We start from the raw sequence: 23,624 nt of genomic DNA, 5'->3' as shown, positions 1-23,624 counted from the left end.
ATCACCCAAAATAATTTTGGGAATTCAAATAGCTACAGTGGTAAATAATGTTAAAAGAGATGCTTCACTACTAATCCGCAATGAGTAAAGGCTATGATGAGAATATAAGCGGTGGTTTATTTATTTTTATCTATTCCTCCAGTCAAATTCTTCCCAAAGAAGTTGCAATTTGCATTCTCCAACAAAGCACCGCCAGTGCCACTGGTCAGAACAGAAAGGAGGACATACAAAAGGTTTGCCTTATCCAAATACCAAACACTAAACGAGCCCCACTTATGTAATTCACTAAGTCTCATGCATTCACTTGCTCTATTACAAGATCCATGAGTTTAAATAAAACATACTTATAAAAATTGTTCCTGAAGTACAAAGTCAGAGTATAATAGTTTCCTTAAATTATGAAGCTAATTGATTTTTTTTAATGGACCATTCACTGGTTCCTTGACCCTAAAAGATTTTTATTCTAGGCCTCCTGCACATTGTAAATTCATTATGACCAACCTAGTTCCCAGAAGTATTGCATCATTAGAGGTACAGAGATGGAGATTAAAAGCAAAACTGAAAGTGAACTGTGCCTTAGGCAAATTAATAATACAAGTGAAACCATTATGTAAAAATCATTGTTTGCCTGTAAAAATTTGACTATGCATAATAACAAGTATCTTGGAAAATGGTGATAGAATTCTGCATTGAAACACAGTAACCATCTTAAACCGGAAGAAAAGAATATTTCAAATAAGAACAATGGTACAGGATACATGAAGCTATCCCCTATAGTTGGCATCAAAATAGAAAAGAGGTATAATGTTTCTATTGCTCAGATTGTTCTCTAACAAATCACATATTTGCCTGTGGATAAATCTGAGTACATACATTTAGTTGGTATATGCTCTCTTCCTTTAGGGGCAAGAAAGACTTTTAGGATAGAAGTTTATAGTACTGAGCAGTTGAGCACCATATTATATACACTAAGGAATATTGTGTGCCTTGGCCTGACAACAGTGAGCCATTAATAAGTTTGGGGATCCCAAAATTGAAAAGGATCAAAGAGTCCTAGAAATTAAGAAAATGGAAGGGTTTAAAACAAACAAAACTGGAGAAGTACCAGAAGAAAGAACCTAGACTTGCATCATAAATTAAAAGTCCATACTTTTCCCCCCTTGTATATTTAATGTTCTGGAAAGCTACAAACAGAGAATCAGAGTAACTATCTTAGCCCCAAACCTCAGATATAGGAGAAAGATGACTGGAAAAATATCCAAACATTAATCTCTTGTAAAGAAAACCATCATAGATTATTCTTTCTAGTTCTTTCATTCATTAAGCATGAGATTGAAAGTACCCTGACTCTAGAACTGTTAGCAAGAATCTGGAATTGAAGGTGCTGGACTCTAATCTTAGTTATGGACAATATTTAGTCTTTCAGCCTTGAGCCAGGCACCAAAAACTTCCTCGTACCCCAGATTACTCAGAGTACAACAGGCATATTATCTCTTGCTGCGGCACCTCTGAAAATGTGAAGTGATGATACAGAGGGGGCTCCTTATGAGTCTGCAAACTCTAATGACAAAAACGTGAAGTGGCTTTCTCATCCCCGGGGAATGACAACAAGAGAAATTCTAATCACTTATCAAAATGGGTTTCAATATCTGTTAAGGTAACTTTTCATTCATTTTACTGGTTTTCGGGTTCTTATGGAACGTCTCAACAAGAGATAACAATCAAATTTAAGTGGAAAATTTCACAAAATATGATAGGAAAATAGAAAGAAAGAAACAAATGTCTCGTTTGAGAGAAAAACAACATAGCCCAAAAGCAACAGTCTCTTCAATTGTTGTTATAAATCAAAATATTTTAAATGAGATATCAAAATTCAAAGTTTTATTCCAAGAGAAATAGTCTTAAAAATTATTATAAAATACTATAAACTCATAAATGAATGAAACAGAATTGTAAATATTTCTTTGTGATTTTAAAAGTGATTATAAGTTCAGTCTTAATGTTTATTTAATTATGTTATTATGCTATTAATGTTATTTATCTAAACTATCTCCTAAGCAAAGATCTTAATTAAAACCATTTAAACTCACTTTAATGCCTCAAATAAACACATGATTCTTTCTTTGAATCTTTCTTTACATTGAATTTATTCCACAGAAACACTAAAAACCATTGGAGTACAAATTCTTCATATTAGATAAAAGAAAAAAGAGTGGAAAAGAAAAAAAGCTCTATCTGACGAGGGTTAATCAAATGACTGAAGTCTACCTCTCCTGCTCCTGCTTCATTCGTATCCTCTCCTCTTCTGATGTAAGGGAGTCCTGTATTTTTATTTTACCCGTTTTCTCAATCTTGTCATCTTTTCGATGTTTGCCAAACCTGTTGATAACAAAAAATTCTAACTTGTCAATATATACAAAATGAGTTTTCATTCTTTTTTGACAAAGACATATGTACTCAATGAAATGTGAGCTGCCTCAAAATGAGGGCCAAAAGGTCACCTGCAAATCATGATTTTTGCCCAATATTAATATTTTCAATCAATTTATTGGAATTACTTTTAATCAGAACTTTCCAGAGACAACCCTTTTGAAAATGGCCTCAATACCCATTTTTCTTTTGGCAAAACACAAGTAAACAACTTCATAGTTCATCCTTATTGAACAAACAATAAATGTATAGGACTGAGTGCTGAATACTTCAAATGATAGAGGCCAAAAATCTGCATTAGAATGGGTTTCTCTTAAGACTAAAGAATGGTAATCCACAATCATCTATTTAATAATCTCTCCATAAACAACTATTCTTTACTTTCATAGGTTTATTGGAAACATTCATCATAGTTTAAAAACTGACAAGGCCATGTTCATAAGGTTTAAAGTACAAAGGATAATTTACACTGCTATAACACTTTGAGCTTATTAAATTGAAAGCTTTAAGGCATTCTCATCAAATACTATTCTGAAATCTGATGAGAAGCAATTGGTGAATGTGGAATCTATATCTGATCAAAAACAAACATGAGGAACATACACATGATTGAAAACCAGTCCACATAAACTTTCACAGATGGCTGCTGAGCTGGGCAGCTCTGTGAAAACACAAATACCCTCTCTGGCATCCAAGGTATCTCAGAAGCCTAGGCTTGCTATCAATTCTTTGTCCTGTTCTGTTCTTTTTCTCTTTAAAAGACCATGTTGTCTGAACACGTGCTCATACATGTACTACCTACCCTCAAATAATACTCATCTTAGTGATTTGGTCACCAGATATTTCAAAAAATAAACCTTTTATAGATAGTTCTTCAACTAAGCAGTCATAAATATATAAAATATGTTATTTCTTTCTGAAGACAAAGTAGGAATCTGGCTTATGCTGATAATCATATCAAAAAGGAGAAGAGTTAAAAAAAAAGAGTAGTTGAAAACGGATATAAAAGAGAAAAAAAGTACTTCAACTAATGGCTTGGTTTGCAGCATAGGTCTTTCTTTTATTAATATAAATCTAATTTCAAATACGAATTTACAATATATGGGAATGTACATGTGTACACAGGAACATCTCATACATTAAATAGTAACATTGTTTGCAAAGGGGTTTATAAATAAGAAAGGGACATGGGGTGCCTGTGTGGCTCAGTCAGTTGAGCCTCTGACTCTTGATTTCAGCTTAGGTCATGGTCCAAGGGTCTTGGGATCAAGCCCACGTGGGGCTCTGCACTCAGCATGGAGCCTGCTTAGGAGTCTCTCTCTTGCTCTCCCTCTGTCCCTCTCCCCCACTTGTGCTCCCTCTCTCTGAAATAAATAAAATAAAATAAAATAAAATAAAATAAAATAAAATAAAATAAAATAAAATAAATAAATAAGGAAAGAAAAGCATTCTTTAAATGTTAAAAAAGAAAAAAGTTAAAATACCACCACCATTTCTTTAATAATTATGTATATTATTAGAGAGCATTCAAAAGTGCCTATAAAATTAACTTCAGACCATTGCAATTGCAAAGAGAAAAAAAAATCCCTAAGAACTTGAGCCCGGAATTTGACCACTTCTTACAAGGGATAAATGTACTATGCTTTTAAAACTAATAAATATAAAGCATTAAAAATAAAAACTAAAACTTTCTCTTTCCTTTATTTCTGTCAATATATCAATAATGCCTAAGAGTAAGGCATAATGACTGACTTTATAGAATGAGTTAATAAATAAATGAAAGAGTGAACATAAAAAACTGATACATCTCAGTAGGAGCCAACATCTAAAACATAATGTTCATTCATTTGACAAAAATATATTAAGCATCTACAGGGGGTTCAGGGAAGAGGACAGAGCTGGACAAATTAATTTGAGCATCATCAGCATGTAGATGGTATTTAAAGCCCCCATGAGTTCCCATCCTGAAAATTCTGCAACACTGAGGCATCTGGAAATATAAAATGTATCAAATTCTAACATCAAGAAAAGTGCAAATTCAAATCTAAACATGTGATATTTACTTATAAGAGGGATTCCTAAAGAAATCATTTTAACCATTTTTCAGTTCATAAATATCCCTCAAATGATGCAACATTGCCATATTGACCTGTTTTGTTTTCCTTTCTATGTTTTTTTTTTTTTTATCTTTGAGAGAAAGAGAGAGAGAGAGAGAGAGAGAGAGAGAGGCAGGCAGAGAATTCCAAGCAGGCTCTGCACCGTTGGCACTTGAACATGAACCATGAGATCATGACCTGAGCCAAAATCAAGAGTCAGATGCTTAACTGACTGAGCCACCCAGGCGCCCCTGTTTTGCTTTTAAAGAAGTGTTTTGGTTCACATTCTAGATTACATATATTCAAAACTGTATTTTATTTAAAAACCACTATGCCATGACACAAGATATATAATTGATCCTTGAACAACATGGATCCACTCATACCCAGATTTTTTTCTATAAATACAGTATACTACTATATTTCCTCTTTCTTATGATTTTCTTAATAACATTCTCTTTTCTCTAGCTCACTTTATGGTAAGAATACAGTAGATAGTATGTGTAATTTACAAAATATGTGTTAGTACATTGTTTATCTTATTGGTAAAAAGATTACCTTACCTTACCTTACTGGTAAGGCTTTTGGTCAATAGTAGGCTATTAGAAGTTAAGTTTTAGGGGAGTCAAAAGTTACACATGGATTTTCATCTGCACAGGGTATTGGTACCCCAACTCCCGTATTGTTCAAGAGTCAAATGTATATCTCTTTGTACCAAGAGGTACACTTTAATCTTATAAGAGATCATGTACATTTTCTCTTTGAGTTAATAATATAAGGAAAAATTAAGAGTGGTTGACTTTTCTATGATTTAAAGGTTTAGATATTTTTTTGGTACCAAACCTAACATTGAGTTTAATTACCTAGGTTAGATATTTATTTTTTAATGAACTTGGTGCTAGTTTGTGGAGAAAGTTTCAGTTTTATACCTCTATCAAATTTCAACTTTTCTTCTAAGATACATGATTTAAAAAAAAAGTGAATCCTGACTCATATTTAAGAACTGCTTTTTTCTCACTTATTTGATATTAAAATATTTCCTATGCTGCCTCTGAATCACCAGAATATATTATTTTATTATTTGTAAATTTATTAAACTGTTATAGTATACTTCCTTTTTAAAAGTATAAATTCAAGATTAATATATTAAAAAGTAAAGAAACCATAGATAAAATGTTTATAAGTTTACATTTGGACACTTCCCCTAATGCATGGTTTAGTTAATAAATTATGTGATTTCTTTAAGGTGTACTATAAAAGCACAGCATAATACTTTATAATTGGGATAAAAATGAATCCCTCAGCTGTAATTTTTTGACAGAATAAAATAGAGGCTGTAGGTGAAAAAAAATATATACCAACAACTCTAGAGTGTAAAAAGAAAAAGAAAGTAGCTCCACACTCATTCATTCATTGCCAATATATTGTAGTGTTCTCTTAATTTATCAGTTTAATTCTTCCTGCAAAGAGGGGTGAAGTCACTGAAAAATTTGAGCTATACATGTATTCTCAAAGTCAATTTCACAACTAAAATCAGTAATTAACCTATGAAAACAACTATTCCATAGCAAGCTGCTTAAAACTTGGAAGACATCAATTACATTTATTTTATTATCTTTTATAAGCCACAGATGAATTTCAAATGGGTCACTTTCCAAAGAACAGCAAAGCTGAAAAAAATATTGTACTTGGTATGTCCAGGGAGCAAACCCGTTCTCAGCAAAGAATCGGTTTTAGGAACTGCCTTCTGACTAACCACCACACATGCTCAAACAGAAAGCTCTACTATCCAATGGGTGTGACCCTGGAACAGAAAGTCATCATGGACCCCAGCACCTGGGGAAAAATTTGCTAGTCATATCTTAGGGTATATTAATATAGAAGAATGACTTTAAAAAAAAATAAGAGACAAAAATAAAAATATAAAGCTTGAGAGAAAAAGTTGATAGAGAAAAATGTCACAGGTCCTTGCTATATGAAGAAAGTACAAAAATGCCACCAAGCCACTAAAGACTCCTTCACAGAAAGATACAGTGGATGAGCCCTGTCTTATCAGAGTAGAATTGATTGTAACATTTCTTAAACATATGGCTTTCTTCATAAAGAATACAGCAGTGTTTTCATTCAGCTAAAGTAATCCCCAAGTAATCTGCTAAATGGGTTTTACTATGACGCGTTACAAATGAGATCATTGCTGTCTGCCAGATCGGCCACATATATTACTATAGTAAAGAATAATGGGCAAAACATGCACTTGTTGATGAACGGGAAAAGAAAAAAAAATCACCGGATTGTAACAAAATTCTCTTCTTTTCATATAGAAAGAACTGTCGTTAAAATTTTACTGTAAGAGTTTCATGCTACTAAACCATCATTTCAGTTTTTAATAAATTAACCCAATTCTGTCTGCAGTATAAATAACATTGAAATATCTCACTATATTTTATATTGCTAATAAAATTAGAGATCCTCAGAAAAAATTATGCTGAGTGATATCATGCACAGCATCCTGCTATAAATAAAATAAAAAATATAATTGGATTTGTAATGAAATGGAGTTTCCTAATATCGTATTTGAAAACATGATACAGTAGAAGTCTTAAAAATCTTCTGCCTTACTTAAAAATAGATGAACACAATAACCAGCACCAATTATCTCGTAAGCTTTGAGGAATAATTTTTGAAATAAGATTTTCTTCAAAAAAAATCACTGAAATGTCACCTAGAAATCTGGTATTTCTCACAGCTAATTACCAAGGTCTTTCCATCTAAAGAGGGCTTTGCTATAATACTTGCCTTACTATTTACCCTAACAAGCATGTAGGTTACGTGATACTGCTTGCCTGGGAGAGTGTTGAAATGGTTCAAATACAAATTTAGTGTCAGTGACTAGAAGCCACCCATCCTCCCTGAACATCTGACTTCAAGACTAGAATGGTCAACATTGTCATCAAACTCATTTTGCCCCTCATTTCTAAATATTTGCACCATCACATGATTCAATCACTTCCTTTCTCCAGTAACTCATTATTAATATAGGAGTTGTTTCTGGAGGACACAGCCATTGTGGTATCCTGTCTTTGACCACTGTGATGATGCTGCCATTTACCCTAAAGATCCTTGAGAGATACCAGCTGTGCCATGAGTCGGATTAAAGATTCTGTGCAGCAAAATCGAATAGCCTGTACTGTGTTATTCCTCTATTCCAAACTCTCGGCAATGCCTCAGGAACATACCATTCACTCAAGTCAAAGCAAAATAATGAGCTGTTAACACTATTCCTCTATAGTCTTTTGTGTCATACTTTTCATAAATGGTTTTTGATCCAAGTTTCTCTAGAAAATCTTTTCAGTTGATTCTGGTTCAATCTTTTCTCACATTCTTGGTATTAGCATTGACTTCTCTCAACTCATCACTCTGGTTTCTAACACAATTATGAACTTATTTCTGCCTTAAAGCCTTAAACTCTTCTAAATTTTAGTTGAAAAAAATCTGGCCATATATCTTTGTAGACTGTTTTATTGCAACAATAAGATTCCATACACACTGAAGGAATATGTACACGTTTCTGCAAAATCAAAGTTGAAAGATGGTCACCCATTCAATGTCTGTATTTGACTAACAAGGAAACTGAGGTCCAAGAGGTATGCAGAGCTGCCCAAAGTCACACTGCAAACTAGGAGAAGAGTTCAGGTCACCTCATAGCTAGTTTAGGAGATTTCAGTGGGCCTGTGCTTGGATACATCTAGAGAAACTGAAATTCTCAGACCTACAAAGTTCACTTTGTGTAAATCCTAAGTGAGACATATAATTGAACACCTGTTGAATGCTCTTTTGATTACTTAATTACATTTCACTAGAATTTATTGAATTTTTATTACATACTTTATCTCATTGATTTTCACAACCAGCATGTGAGGTAGGTGTTATCATCCTCCTCTTTAGGGGAAACCTCAGGGGAATTTAATGATTTCACAGGCCATATAGCAAGTAAGTAGCAAAGCCAGACTTCAGACCTAAGACTCTTTTTACCACACCCAGCCACCTCAAAAACTTGAGGAGCCAAAGACAGTCAATTACCCTTATGCTTTTATACTTACAGCAGCTGGTTAAAACATCTTTGTTGAAATAAATAAGATAAATCTTGCATTTCCTGCAGCAATGAGGTCCAAAGGACATTGTTCCCAAATGGAACTTGTCTATGAAGACCAGGAATCTGGGGCAAGGTCAAGAACTGATCTCAACCATTGGAAAGGATCATAAAAACTACCCACATACCCAGGATACTGCCAATATTTCTAAATGCAATGATACTCCATAAGTCAAAATTGTCTGTACTGACATATGCAAATACGGCCAGGCAACAGCAGAAACATGTCAAACTGTCCGAACCCAATCAGAGGGTAAAACAGCAAGAATTCGCTGCATGCATTTATCTTTTATAATAATGTGGCTCATAGTTTCTGGCCCTATTTTTTTGTGCCTCAGCCTCCATTTCATAAATAAGAAAAAAACAAGTCACTTCTAATATGTCCTTCCCATACAGGATCTTACATATTTTAGTGACATTTTAAGAAATCGCTACCATGATAGCATACTGATTTGCTCAGCAGTAGATTGTGGCAATGCTGGATGAATCAGGGAAGAGAAGGCTGATTATGAAAAGCAGAAAGCTCCTATTTAGGCAAAAAACATCTTGGTAATCAACAATGATGAGAAGGGAGGCTTAGAAAGGGTACATGACAACTTGATAGTGCTTTTATAAAATGGGATGCAGTTTTAACTTGGCGGAGTTTAGCAGGGGTTCTCTTTAAAAGGAAATTCACAAACTTGACAACCATTATTTGATTGTGTACAGTTTTCATCAGTGCTAGTCTGATTAGATTTAATAAACTAAATTTGGGTTGCCTGACATCCAGAAAAAATAAGTAACTTTTTTTTTTAAAGAAAATATAGCTTCTACTTAACCAAGCTAGAACAGCCTTTAGACATGCAGTATACCCTTAATGGACAAGACACCCTTTTCAGGACTCCCATTAAGTGTCCTTATAAGTGCACTCTTCCCCTGGTGTAGCCTGCGTTATCTAATCAAGGATGCACTGATATGTCTAGTAACCCGACACTTCAGGAGTCCTGGAAGGATATGGAACAAGAAAATATTAAAATGACAATGAAGAAATTGAACCTAGCATATTATCAATTTTAATTTTACACAAATCATTCTAAATTCCAAATATCTTACAAATAAAACCCAAACCCACACACACACACACACACACACACACACACACACACACTACCATAGAATCTAAATGGAAAGACTTAAGGAAAAAAAAAACAAGCAAACACAGTAATCCTTCAAAACACAAGATAAATACATAAATGACTCTGAAATAATATTTATAACCTATACTTAGAGCCATTCAAGTAAAATGACAGAAGATGAGTGGAAGTATATCTTAATTATAACGTTAAAGCTTTTTAGGCATCAGCTAGTTCATGGACTGCATGACATATTTTCTGTAGCAAATAAATTCCCTTTGTAAAGAGGGGTCAAATAGTAATTACTGTTCCTTCCATACAAAATTTTTATAAGGCTTGATACACCTTATTTTTTTCAACATATACCCACATAGGTAATCAAACCACACAAATCCCATAACACCAAACATGGAGATGCAAATAATATGCAAAGTGTATTTTTTGTTTCCCCCTTAACTACAACTTTATAATAAATTATACATATATAATTTATACATATATAATTTATATATATATATATATATATATATCACATCTAAAATAAACATACACATACCTAAACATAGTAACAACAACACATGATTCTGATTTTTCTAAATGCTTAATTTGGCATTGAAATCAGCCATGTCCACTTATAATGATTTTGAGAGGGCCTTTCACACAACTACTTCTCTAGATCCTTTCTTTACTACTATACTCCTAATTCTTGCACTGCTCATTTTAATGCATTATTGTTTCATAATACAATACTCCAAATTGCAAATTACATTTGGCTCAAGAAGTGATTATGAAAAATACTATCACTGCTGCCTTTGCTCGAATAACTCTGATAATAATGAGAGATTGATTGAGCTCTAAGCAGCCCAAGTGATGAGAAGGGTCAATTTGAACATTTCTATTAAGCTTCTTTTGTTAAACTCAACACTTTGCCAGGTCAGAGGCAAATAATCATACCCTACATCTGGTTACCATGGTTTTCCTTTTCCTAAAGCGTCAGAACAATTTAGCAAGCGGTACTGCCCCAAAGGCAGTCCCCATAAGAAATGCTAATAAGACCTAAGTCAAAAAACACATCTATTCAAAAGGATACTTGAAAAAAAAGTACAGGGTAGAAAGACATTTTACTATCCACCTTTTTTTCTATTAGGACAAAGAATCAGTTGCATTTAGTAACAAAGATAATCCTAATAATTTCTGTTGTCATCTGCCTATCTGATACTCAAATTGCATTCAGGTTGCAAACACTTATGTGACAATGCAAACACATGCACAATTTAAGAATATCTCTTTTGAGTTGGAAATATTCACCCTCAATTAAATATGCATTGCAATTCAAATTCAAAGTTCTAACTACTGATAGGAGATATTTAGTTACAGGTACAGCTGAAACACTCTCAAATATGTTCTATGCTTCTACATTTACAGAGCAGATGAAAGTAACAAAAACAGAAAATATGGTCATTGAAGTTTGGGGGAGGGGAGGGGAACAGACCTTTGGTATAGCTCCTGGAAACTTTGAAAGATTAAAACTTCCCCAAAGATCTCATTATCTGTAAAGTTAAGGTGTCAGTCAGCACTTTTTTCTGTTGATGATAGGGAACAATTTCTGTTGATTCAATATCTTAGAGAATGCTCTCTACAGAGTAAATTAAGAGGCACAGACATTCATTTTTTATCTTTTGCATATTCAGATTTAATATTAGGGAGCCGACACATTTTATAAGGCCCAATAGAAACTCTGCAGGGTGCGAGCTGGAGGCCACGCCTAATTCTTGGAGCAGAAAAGAGCCAGCCGATTCCCACAGGCCTCCAAGCCAAAACCCACTCTACCTGAGTCACACCATCCTCTTAAGGAACATAGGACTAAAGATCACATATTTGGGTAAACTCAGTGTTCCTGCAGCACACCTGGGTCCTGACGAGTATAGCACATACAGAAGATGACCGTGTGACACCACAAAATGGCAACAGCTCTTCTCAGGAAAGGTTCTTTACTCTTCCGTGCTGTGACTCACTCCCCCAGGATGCACAGCACTGCCTATTATTTATGACTCAACGGTAGTTCAGAGCGCAGCTGGTAACTAGGATCTAAAATCTTGGGAAAGTTTCGGGGACAGAGTGACAAGGGCTTAGAACAAGGAGACATGCTTAGCGTCTCATCTCCAATCAGCCCAGCCTCCATGGGAAGGGGAACATGAAATTTGACAAATGGCAAACCACCACATTTTTCCTTATTTGACTAAATAGTTCAACAAGCGTTTAAATATAGAACTTGTTGATCTGTGCACTGGCCTGGAATTCCTCTCATCCCAGCTTATTTCCATCTCCTAAGAGCTGTCTCGTCTGCACTGCCTGCTGTGTGGTCTGAGGCTCCACTCACTCACTGGAGAGCGCAAGCCAAAATGTGGAGGTCCGTAAGAGTGTGCCCTGTTTGTCCAATAAACCGTCCTGGAACCAGAGCCAATACCACGGATATCAGTTTAAATTCTCAAGTCTCCCCAGTTACGTCTGCTTTTACAGGATATCATTATGCTGCTTTTCCTTGGCTGAGGTTTGAAACTGTCTGGCCTAAACTAGTGTGTATAATCATGGGGTATTAGCAAATCTCACTTTGTTGAGGATAGTATATAATATAAATAGATCTATTTCTACCCCCAAAGGATAGAAATAACCTATACATCTTTTTTTAGCAAAGCCACTCAGAATACCTATCTAGAAGCTAATAAACTAATGCAGGAATAATTAACCTAAGGGAAGAGAAGCCCATGAGAAAAGAACTTAATGAATAACATGAGCTGACGGACGTACCACATCTTAAAATTCCAAAAAGGTTTCCACACATATTCTTTCATTTAGTTCTTAGAGGAACATGAGAAGGAAATGTGTGAAGAGGAACCTGAGGCTGACGGGTTAAGTGTCAGAGGTGTTAGAACTGGGTTGGGAAGAGACAGCTTCAAATCTACATCCCCAATTCTTTCTATCACAGAATACTTGTCTCCCTCTTAGACTGACCTCAGCCTCTTTGAACGTCTCTTAGGTTGTTTATGTTATTTTATATGTTGGCAGTTCACAAAGTAAAATCTGTATTTATTACACTGAAATCATATTAAAAATAAATTTTAAGAAGGATCACTCACTATGTAAGCATCTTCAATGATGAAACACCATGTGCGCTGTAAAATACTTGAAAGTTTTCAATGTAATTTTAACTCTTAAGCATCCACTAAGACACCGGGGCAGTGCTCCTCCATACAGAGTAACAACTGAAATAAGCTGCCGATGGGGGATCCAAGGACAACCGAGCATAAGATACTAAAGCATTTGGGTAGCTTATCTGAAGATCAACAATGCAAACACATGTCACATAGCAGTCAGTGTGGGTAGGGACACAGTTTTTTCAACTGTGGCATAATTGAAATTTTGGCCCAGACAATCCTATGTAGAGGTGAGGTGGGGGTGGCGGGCTCTCTTTGGCATCATAGTATGTTCAGGAGCATCCATGGCCTGCACCCACAACATGCCAATGGCACTCCTCCCTGCTGGTGACAACCAAGTGAGTCATCAGACACTGCCAAAAGTCCCCTCTGGAGCAAAACCCTAGGGGTTGAGAACCACTGGGCTAGCGTTTAAGATAAACAACTAAGTTCAATGCAATAGCTTCATTATTTACAAAGAAGAAGAGGGCTCAAAGGACAGTAAAATGTATGTTGGTCCTCACCCAAGAATGCCCCATTTATTTAAGGACTACTTCCTAAACACTGAAGAAGGAAGTCTCATCTTTCTACTGAGATGGTTAAGATTGAAGGCAAATGACCATCTAAGTCCCAGAAAATAAGATCTAGCATGCTGTAACCCAAGAATACATTTGGGGAATGTATCCATAAAAATGGCACCAAAGTCAGTATAATCAACATTAGTACGCTGATTAAGAGCTTGTACTCCAAAATCAGAAAGATGTAGGTTATCTGAAGTGTTACAATTGGCACTGTTAAATAATAAAAATATTATCTATAAAAAAATAGTAGTAGCAAAGATTAAACACAATCATGTTTTTAAACTCTTGACAGAAATCATCCCTCAATATAATAGATATGATTTTCTAACAAAAATACCCATATACTCATTCCTTCCTCCATTTCTAGGTAGCTCCTCTAGGCTAAGTTGGTAAGACCATGACCATTTCAAGTGGTAGATATAATAAGGTTTTCCAGTATTTGTGGTCCACTTCCTGTCTTTTTGGCTAAGCCAAAATGATCTGGCCAGTAGTGGCTGGTCTCAGCCAGCACAGTAGAATGAGGGTGAACAGCAGCCCAGTGCTATAAAGCAGCTCCGATTTCAGAGGCCTGAGGCCACCTGTCTTCAGAAACAGTGACTCATAGCGGTTTCCCAGGAGCAGACTCACCATAGCAGGTGCTGCCTTTCCAATATCCATCCTCCTTTCCCTCCTTAGAAGTAGAACCCTGGTTTGGCAGGGAGAGGAAATGTGCCTAGTTGACATAAAATTACTTTCCCTTGGTTCCTTTGAGAATAGGAACAGAAGACAGAAGACAGCAGTTAAGAGTGTAAACATTTGCAGCCAGATTTCTGGGTCAAAAATCCCAGCTTTTCCTCTTCCTGGCTATGTGGCGTACACAGTCACATGACTCACTCCGCTTGGACAACGCACTTAACCTCTTTGAGCCTCAATTTCCTCCTTAGTAAAATGCAACCATCCTCACAGGTTTATATTGAGAATGAAAGGAATTATACATTCGCTCTGTACTGGCACACATAGGCTCTCAATAAATACTATTTTATTATCATTGTTATTGATAAATTGTGGCCATAGAAATTGATATGGGACTTCAAGAATGATTGGTAGAAAGGGGGCTGACTCCATTGAAAGTTCCCCTTTCCCTTTCCTGCCTCTTTTGCTTAGAATTCTGATAAGATGGCTAGAGTTTTAACCATGAAGTGACAACAAAGGTAGAAATACATGTTTAAGACAGTTGTGTTCATAGTGGCATTATTCACAAAAGCCAAAAGATAGACTCAAACTAAATGTCTATTGATGGATGAATGGATAAACAAAATGTGAGCTACATGTACAGTGAGATAGTGTTCAGCCTTGAAAAGGGAATTCTGACACTTAACAACAACATGGATGAACCTTGAGGACATGATGCTAAGTGAAATAAGCCAGTGACAAAAAAGATAAATAATGTATGATTCCGCTTATATGAAGTATCTAGAAGAGTCAAATTCAGAGGAACAGAAAGCAGAATGGTGGTTGTTATGGGTCAGGGAGGGGAAATGGGTTTGGTATTTAAAGGATACAGTTTCGGTTGTGTGAGATGAAGAGGGTTCTGGAGGTGGACAGTAGTGATAGCTGCACAGCAATGTGAATGTAGTTAATGGCCCTGAACAGCACACTGAAAGATGGTTAAGGGGGTAAATATCATGACTATTTTACCACAGTTAAAAAAAAAAAATGAAAAACATAGTAAAGATGACTGAAGGGAAGCAGGGACTTTGCTGACCCTCTGAACCCACCATGCAAGCCTTGGACTGCCAATCTCCAGACTTGTTTTAGAGACAAATGAGTCCTATCTCGTTTAAACGACAGTTACTTGGGCCTGTGCTACAACCAAAACAATATTTTACAGATAAAATCATGGAGATAAGAAGGCAAGAAAGAGTATTTCATACATTTGGCTTTCCAAACAGAGAAAAGGAAAATATATTATTTGCAACATCTCTGTAAATGATCCCATCTTCACATCCATACTTCACTATTCAGCCCCCCAGGTCCCAGCAACTAATTTACTCCGAAAGACGTCACCCTCAAAGTCCATCCACGGTGGCCAACAGCCTTTCAAGGGCAGAACTAATTGAGACAACTGAAAATAACCACCCAAATGAAGCCTCCTCTCTTCAGGCCAACACTGCTACTCCAGCTGAAAGACTTTTAGTACGAAAATGAGAAGAAAACAACATTCCATGAGTCAGAAATGATTTGCATTTTCTCCTCATTGTTCCTGATGCTATTTGGGTATTCTACAGTTGGTGACTAGAGACGCCTTCATATACTCTCTTTTATTTTGGCTGTTAATAAGTGTTTTCTCTCTAAATTAGACAGCTGCCCATCAGCTGCATGTAGACACAACAGCAGAGGACACTTCTAAATGAAAAGGCATTTTCCCATTGCTGACCAGACTACCTGAAAATAGTAGGAGTATTCTGCTTCAGTGAATTACATAGCTGCCATTGCACGAGAAAAATATTGTTCAAAGAAATTTTGCCAGACTAAATAGATAGGGGTCTACTCTAAGAGTAAAAGCATAAAATCTTTACAGTAAAGGTAATAAGACCCATATAGACAAAACTATATTTAAATATGGGACCTTTCCAAACAAGAGTTCCATAGGGAAAATGTTACATACATTTTTCTCTATTTGTTCATTAAAATTGATAAGGCAGATCTAAAATCTTAGGAGTAACCTATTTAAAGATCGTAATGGTATCTATGACCAAACAAACAATAGCTAACTAGCTTCATTTTCTACTTTTTAAAAGATAATACTTGGTTTATAATATTTTATTATTGAAAATATAAAAGAAATCAAAATTGTGTCACAGCAGGAAATACATCTAATTCTCTACTTTCATGGGAAATACATTTCTAGCAAGAAATCTAGTTGAAATGATTTTGAACGCAACAATGACTATAAAGTGCATAATACATAGAATGATTGATGATATTAAATACGCCTGTAAAAAATAATAAAAAGGTTTTAAAAATGATGCAGATAGGCAGAGCACAGCGAGGAACCCTTCAGAAAAGGCAACAAACTAAAAATAATGGGCACACGCTCAATATACCAATTTCAATAGTTTACATAAAGCATTAATAGTTTGAATGTATCCACAACTTTATATCCCCTTGGATAGAACACAGAAGATGAACAGTGTTGCCTTGAAACACAAGATATCTGTAAATTGCAGTTTTTTCAAGGTTTTTTTTTAAGCTACAGGAATGGAGGCACTCATGAATCTCGAGAAAATTCGTTCTGAGAAACACGGTCTGAAAATGTATGCAAGTATAGACTGAGGACTCCTACTTAAATGGTTAAATGGTTAAATGTCACAATTTTTAAAAAGGCTTTAAAGAAAAGTAATTTTAAAGCTGGCATTTTAAGGAAGCAAGCTATTTATCTGACCCAAGTACTTTTCTGGTTTTGTAAACATGAGAGAAAATTGGAAGTAAGGTATTATCATAATTTAGAGCAGCTGATGTCATCAGGATCACACCTACTCTGGTCATATGCTCAGCAGTGACATACCTGCCAACATGTAGGGGAAAAGATAAAGCAGAGAGAAGGAATGAGAAATCCTCTCACCACTGAAGGAAGTGATCCCATAGTCAACAAAACCAATCATTAAATTTGCTTCTCTTCCAAGTTATATTTTGGTAACAATTTACTTAAAAAAATTAATCCCTCACATTCTAATTTATGTAATTCTTTGTGAAAATCTGCAAGTGGTATTAATGTGTCACTTAAAAGGTTATTCTATTGCTAGAAAATGTAGACATCTGGCAGGTTTTTTGTGTGTAGAGAGTATTGGAAAAAAAGAGCTTGCTTCTTAAAACAGGAAATAATATATGATATCCTTAACTTAGAACAAGAATTATGTCAAGAGATTCTGTCTGTACCGGCATCACACAGAAACACTAAAGTATACGATGTAAAATAGGTAACAATTCAAAATTGGTCCAGCGACATCTACTGATGCTAGTAATTCCTTTGCAGCCAAGGCCACAAGTCCTAGGGACTCCTCAGCAGAAACATTGTTGATCACATCCTTCTAATTAATAAAAGACACTCTTGTCTTGGCTTTAATGAGCATAATCTTCTGGTTTCCTTCTATCTGCAGCAGATAGATGCACCAAAAGCTTCCTATGGCACCAAAAGCTTCCACCACCCTACTCCCTGCCCTAAGCTGCCCCCAATATTTAAGGGTCCTCAGAGCTCTGGCCTTCCCTGCTCCTCCTTCCCTGCACCCACACATCCCAGACAGCCCTTCCATGAATACTACCATGGTTTCAAATGTCACCTTTTTTGTCTTGGACTTCAAATCTCTACAGCCCCTCTCCCTCAGCTGCTCACCAGCGACCCCTACTGGGTGTGTCGCAGACAAGTGCAAGTCAGAGTCCCTGTGTCCATTTTCTCCAAATACCATGTTCCTCCAGGGTTTTCTAGTCAGTGTAGCACTATCAATCTAGTTCATCAGGCCAAAACTGTAGGAATTATTTCTTACTGTTTTTTCTCTCTCATTTTTTACATCACCAGGACCTCTAGATTCCTCCTGAGACACATATCATATCTCTGTCCCCAAGGCCACCACCATGGCTGGTCGTCATTTTTCTAACAGCTGCCCAGTGGAGTTCCTGGCACACGCTCTGGGCCCGTTCTTTAGCCCACACACTGCTGTTGCAGCCATCTTTTAATTTTCCAAAAAATGTAAATTTACCAAGCCATTCTCTTCAATGGCTTCTCTTTGTTCTTAACATCAGGTACAAACTATACCATGAGTCCATTATGAGCGGCCACCTGCCTCCCTAACAGCTCCCCCCACCCCATCTTCTCCCCACCCAACCTCAGCCCAGCCTTGCAAACCTACAGCATTTCTGCCACCTAAATAGTATTTTTCAACTGGGCATTGCAACCCATTGAGAACGTAAAATTGATTTGGTAGGACTCACCTGGCATTTTCAAAAAAAAGTGAATTACAGAATAATAATAGTAACATCAAGAGCAGCTAACATTTACATAGTGCTTTCTTTCTTTGTATGAGGAGGAGTTCTAAGGTGCTTTGTACATATCACTAATTCACTTTAGCTTCAAAACAATGGTGTGAGGCAGGTACCACTCTTATCCATACTTTACAACTGAGAAAAGTAAAGCACAAAGAGGTTAGTTAACTTGCTCCAGACACAAGGCTGGTGAGTGTACAGCTGGGATTTGGATCCAGGTGATCTAACTTCAGAGTCCAGGCTCTTAACCACCACCCGCTGTTGCCTGCCAGCAAGGCGCATCACAGCACACTACACAGAGGAAGGGCAAGTATTAACTCGGTGAAGGGTTTGTCTCAGTTGCTTGTGTGTGTGCGTCCGCTGGGTTGCAAGGTAAAATAGGTTTCTTACTGAGGATCATGTCAAGAGTCTGAGTCCCACTGATACAAAATGCTCCTTTCCCCCAAAACCCCCTTGAAAAAGAGAACTCAAAATACCTTTTGGATTTCGTTATAATGCTATCTTCTGGAGGGAGATATTCTGACTCCTAGTCTGGGCTGGGCACACTCGCCCAAAGTCCCCCCTCCACAAGGGCCACCGTGGCGCTGCCTCATCTTCTCAGTTACACCCAAATCCCTGGCACCCAGGATGGTGCCCAGCATACAGCAGGCCTCCAGTGAACACTTGTCAAATGTATACATGAATGGCTTTACTTCAAAATTACTAAGAAATCACGTACATTCCATAACCAGCCTTGAAAAAACTCCACTTGCTCACCACTAGAAACGATTTTGCCAAGTGAGCAGTGAAACCCTCAGAAGTTACCTCACTCCCCTGGTTATTCTTTGCGTAAGGCATGTGGGTGCATGTTTTCCTGGGCTTGCCTCAGAGCACATACTACCACAGCTGGCAGGGTGAGAGAAGTGGGGACCAGATATGGTGGGAGAAGGAAGCAGTTCCCTGGAGCAGTGATCAGGGCCAGGAGCCCACACCTGGCCCACCTCAGGAAACCAGCCCTTCCTGTCAGGAGCACCCATGCAGGACATGCACAGCATCAGGCTACACTTCACAGGCTGCAGACATCCTTGGTTCCAGATCTGTGCCTCTCACCTGCCAATTTGCAGAGGAGCAGTGAAAGTTCATCTTTAATAGGATACTTATCATTAAGTGCTGAATATGATTCCCCATCAGGAGATTTACTGCTCATTTGCAAATACACTTACCTGAATGTTGGGATGCATCAAACCAAATTTATTTTTAGGCAATCACCTTTCCCCCAGTGTGGCTAGGACAACTCAGGCGTATAGTACACAACGTTCTACGTCAATGATTATCAGTGCTTTGCCACTATGCTCCAAGCATCTGGCTGTTGCTATGTTCTAGAAAGGTCACCAAAGGAAAATGTCCATCCTGTTAGAATACCTTTCTACAGTGGGTCCAAAGTTTACTTTCTTAAAACTTGCAGAATCGACCTAAGATCAAATTGATGCTATCATTTCCTCAAAAAAAAAAAAAAAAAAAAAAAATTAACACTATACCCTAAAAAGAAATACAAGAAAGAAAAGAAAAGAAACCTGAAATTCTAGTAAACCTGGGATGCTTTCCTAATGACTAAAGTAGTTATAAAAGCAGGGATTAGATAAAAGATTATTTTTCTACAAGCAGCAGTGGAAATGTGCCAAGGCCAGGTATGAGGATCAAGACAGACACAATGCAGGTGCCTGAGAGGCAGGCAGCCCCGAGCCTGACTTGTCTCCCAAGAGGAAGGGCCCTAAAGGCTGAGCCATGGTCTCTGGCACATCCAAGGATCTGGCAAGTTTGCTGATCCAGGTGGCACTGACGGGGCATGGGAGAAAGTGACAGAAAGTACAACACATCAGAAGATTCACAGAGGAAATGAAGACTGTGAAAACATTCTGAGAAAAAGAATGGCCTCATGATTATTTTAACAAGGATAAAAGGAAAGAAACAGCAGCAGTAGAGCAAGATCTGAGGTACAAGAAGGTATACAGTAAAGGGAAAATGAGGGAAAAAACAGTAAAGAACTTAAAGCATTTATAGGACTATATGGCCATCTTGAAAGAAGAGAGCAGGGACAAAGTTAACCTTTTTTTTTTTTTTTTAACTCATCACTAATATTCAGGATACAATACAGGTTTGAGGGTCAGGTGTGGGGGAAGAAATGTGGCAACTAGTAATTTTTAAATTAACAGTAAAATTCCTAAGTCCTTAAGAATTATTTTGGGAGAGAAAGGACCATAGACAGAGGATGCTAAGAAATCAAATAGGAACAAAAATTAAAAGTCATGCTTAAAGGATACTAACTTCCACATTTCCCAGCTAGCAACAGGAATCTCTATTTTTTCATAGCTACCATAGCAATGCCACTTCACATGATTAACCTCATAGCAATCTTGGCTCTCATACAGGGCTTTAGGACAGCAGAACACATTGGAAGAGACTAAGAAGGGTGAGGTGGTCCAGCAGAGTGGGTAGGAACATGGCCCTAGGGGTGGACCAATGTTCAAATTTAGTGTTGCTCTACCTTGGCCATCAGTACCTCCCTGAACCTTTGTGTTCAGTTTATCCATAAAATGGAACTAAAAAGAGCATCTACCCTACAGGGATATTAATGAAGATTAAATGGGTCATAGAAATAATGTTCTTAGCAGACTGTCCACCAATATCAACATTCTATGAATGCCAAGTGCTAGCCAGAGTACTGGTGAAAGTACAACACATGAGGAATGCTTTTTCTCTTTAGGGAAGTCCTAATGACCAGCATGTTACCCAACAAAATCAGAAACATGTGCCAAGAGGAGATAAAGGGTAACTCTCTTAAGAGTTAGAAACAGAAGAGTAAAAACAGAGAAACCTTTATACAAAAAGTAGGGATATTACGCGGTTAGCGTCAGTTCAAAGTCCCTGTTCCTTTGGACAGAGAATTGTAAACTTGTTCTTTTATTTACTTTTTTTTTTAAGGACTGAAATTGTTATGTAAACCAGAGAGAGAGAGAGCATTTTCAACACAGAAGAGATGTAAGTTATAATATAAATATTCAAGGTGGTATTGAAGGAGAAACTAATGAGGTACAGTCGTCCCCATCCCCAAACTACACTTCAAGTAAGACTCAGGAACATCCCAGGCCCCTGGAGCGGCTGGGCCCTCAGTGCTCAGCTAAGGGTCCTCCCTCTAGGGCAGGTAGGGAAAAGAGAAAACTCCAGAGCACCATCTATGGGTGGTGGCACCTGCAGGTGACAAGGCCTGTAAACCGATGTGGGCGTGGGCTTCAGAAGGGAGGGGGCCTTTCATCAGCTCATTCTCTGTAGCTGTTGCTTGGGAAGCTGGTGAAGAGGAAAGTGAGGGTTCTAACTTCCGTTAGGGACAGAATCTTACAGCATCTCCTGAGCTTGACGTTTTAAGGTTTAGGAAGGCATTAATAGAGCAAGTTTAGCATTTGCTCCTTGCTTGCTTGCATCTGTGACCCCTCCACTATACAACCCAAAGCCTGAAGGTTGGGGACTCTTGGCATGAAGGATTTAATTTGGAAATCGTATCTTTTTTAAAGTCTGATGTAACAGATAATACTTAAATCATTGATAGCTACTAAGAGCAGGGAAAATGGTAACTTGAACAATAAACCAAAGGACATGATGTAGAGCGTGAAAAGGCCTGCTCTCTGGGGACTGTTTGCTCAGTTACAAGCAGGCTTCAGAAGGGACATCATCTTCCAAAGATGGGAGCAAACACCAGCACTGCCCTGATGTGACCGCTTGTCAGAAATCGCAGAATTACTCCAGGTAGAAATTCCTCACATATACTGTCACCACTTACATTAGGAACTTTATTTATTAATTCATTCGGCAAACACATCTGAGTCTGGATTTCACCAGAAGCAGATCCTGAGACAAGGATTCGGGGCAGTGGGATAAGGGAATGGTAGGGAGTGGAGACATGACTTGGGGGCGGGAGGAAAAGCAGCCCAAAAAGAGTGTTCTCAAGCCAGTTACAACTGTGGCGGAGGAAGCTCAAGCCTGAAGCAAACCCTGGGAGCAGGTTGGGAGGGGCTGCTTGGCCTTCCCACCTGGACCGTGCACAGGAATCTCTAAGGCTGTTGGGCTGCAGATTCTGATGGCAAGAGGTCTGGGCTGGGCCTAGGATTCTGCATTTCCAACAGGTTCCCAGGTCCTGCTGCGCTCCAGGTCTGAGGACCACATGGCCTGCACATTATAACCCTACGGGCCACAGGGACAGGAGTGCTTTCACAGTGGCTTCGTGGGTCATTGGTTGATGGCTGCTCTGAGGCAGTGTTACTGCAAGGGCTTTTCTGGCGGTCCTGCACAAAGAAGAGCTTCCTTGCATGGCCTGAGAGGTCTCAGGCATAAAGGCAGAGCTGGGCTGGAGGCTGGAGGAAGTGCTGAGGGCATACGGGCGACCTGGCATCTGTTGCACTAACTGTGCACCAGGCTGTCTGCTTGGGACATAGGGAAAAAGGGTTCCCAATCCTTGATGGCTGTCAACCAATGATTAAACCAAGTGTGACACATCAGGTATTAGGTGGTGGTAAGTGCAAAGGAAAAAAGTAATGCCAAAAAGTGGGAAAGGAAGTGTCGTGGTGGGAGGGAGTGATGTTTGCAAGGTTGGCCCATCCCCCCGAAAGCTGACCTTCATCAACCTGTGGGTATCTGAGAACAGATTGTTTTGGGTAGAGAGATGAGCAAGGACAAAGACTCGAGTGGACCTGGCAGTGGAGGGAAGAGAGGCCAGTGCAGCTGGAGGAATCTTAGCAAAGGCAAGAGGAGAAGGAAAGAGTTCAGAGAGGCTGAGGGTGGAAGGCAAGTCCTAGAGGGCCCAAAGGTGACTCTAAAGATTTTGACCTTTCCTCTGTATGACGTGGAAGGCTGCTGGGGGATGAGCAGAGGAAGGCAAGGACGTGACTTCTCTCTGCAGTATTGACAATGTATCGTAAAGAAGCAAGGGGGAAGCAGGAAAAGTGTTGGGGGGTGGGGAATGCAGGAGGCAGAGGATGTGGGTACTGAAAAATACCGGGGTTTTATAGAAA

General features: G+C 38.0%; 1 protein-coding gene across 15 annotated transcripts in view; it reads right to left on the bottom strand.

The window, feature by feature from the left end:
• The window catches only part of PARD3 (par-3 family cell polarity regulator), a 663,835-nt gene that overhangs the window by 167,546 nt on the left and 472,665 nt on the right, over positions 1-23,624 (bottom strand). For 12 of the 15 annotated variants that reach the window (XM_019465161.2, XM_053895761.1, XM_053895766.1 and 9 more), the window contains one exon: positions 2,269-2,379. The exons of the other annotated variants lie outside the window; for them this stretch is intronic. In XM_019465161.2, the coding sequence (XP_019320706.1) occupies positions 2,269-2,379 (111 nt within the window). The remainder of the gene's footprint in view (positions 1-2,268; positions 2,380-23,624) is intronic. 15 annotated transcript variants of the gene reach the window in all.

Source organism: Panthera pardus, unplaced genomic scaffold (assembly GCF_024362965.1).
Source record: "Panthera pardus isolate Hobbes unplaced genomic scaffold, ASM2436296v1 HiC_scaffold_6, whole genome shotgun sequence".
In the NCBI taxonomy this organism is placed as follows: domain Eukaryota; kingdom Metazoa; phylum Chordata; class Mammalia; order Carnivora; family Felidae; genus Panthera; species Panthera pardus.
This window is presented reverse-complemented; position numbering and strand designations above follow the sequence as displayed.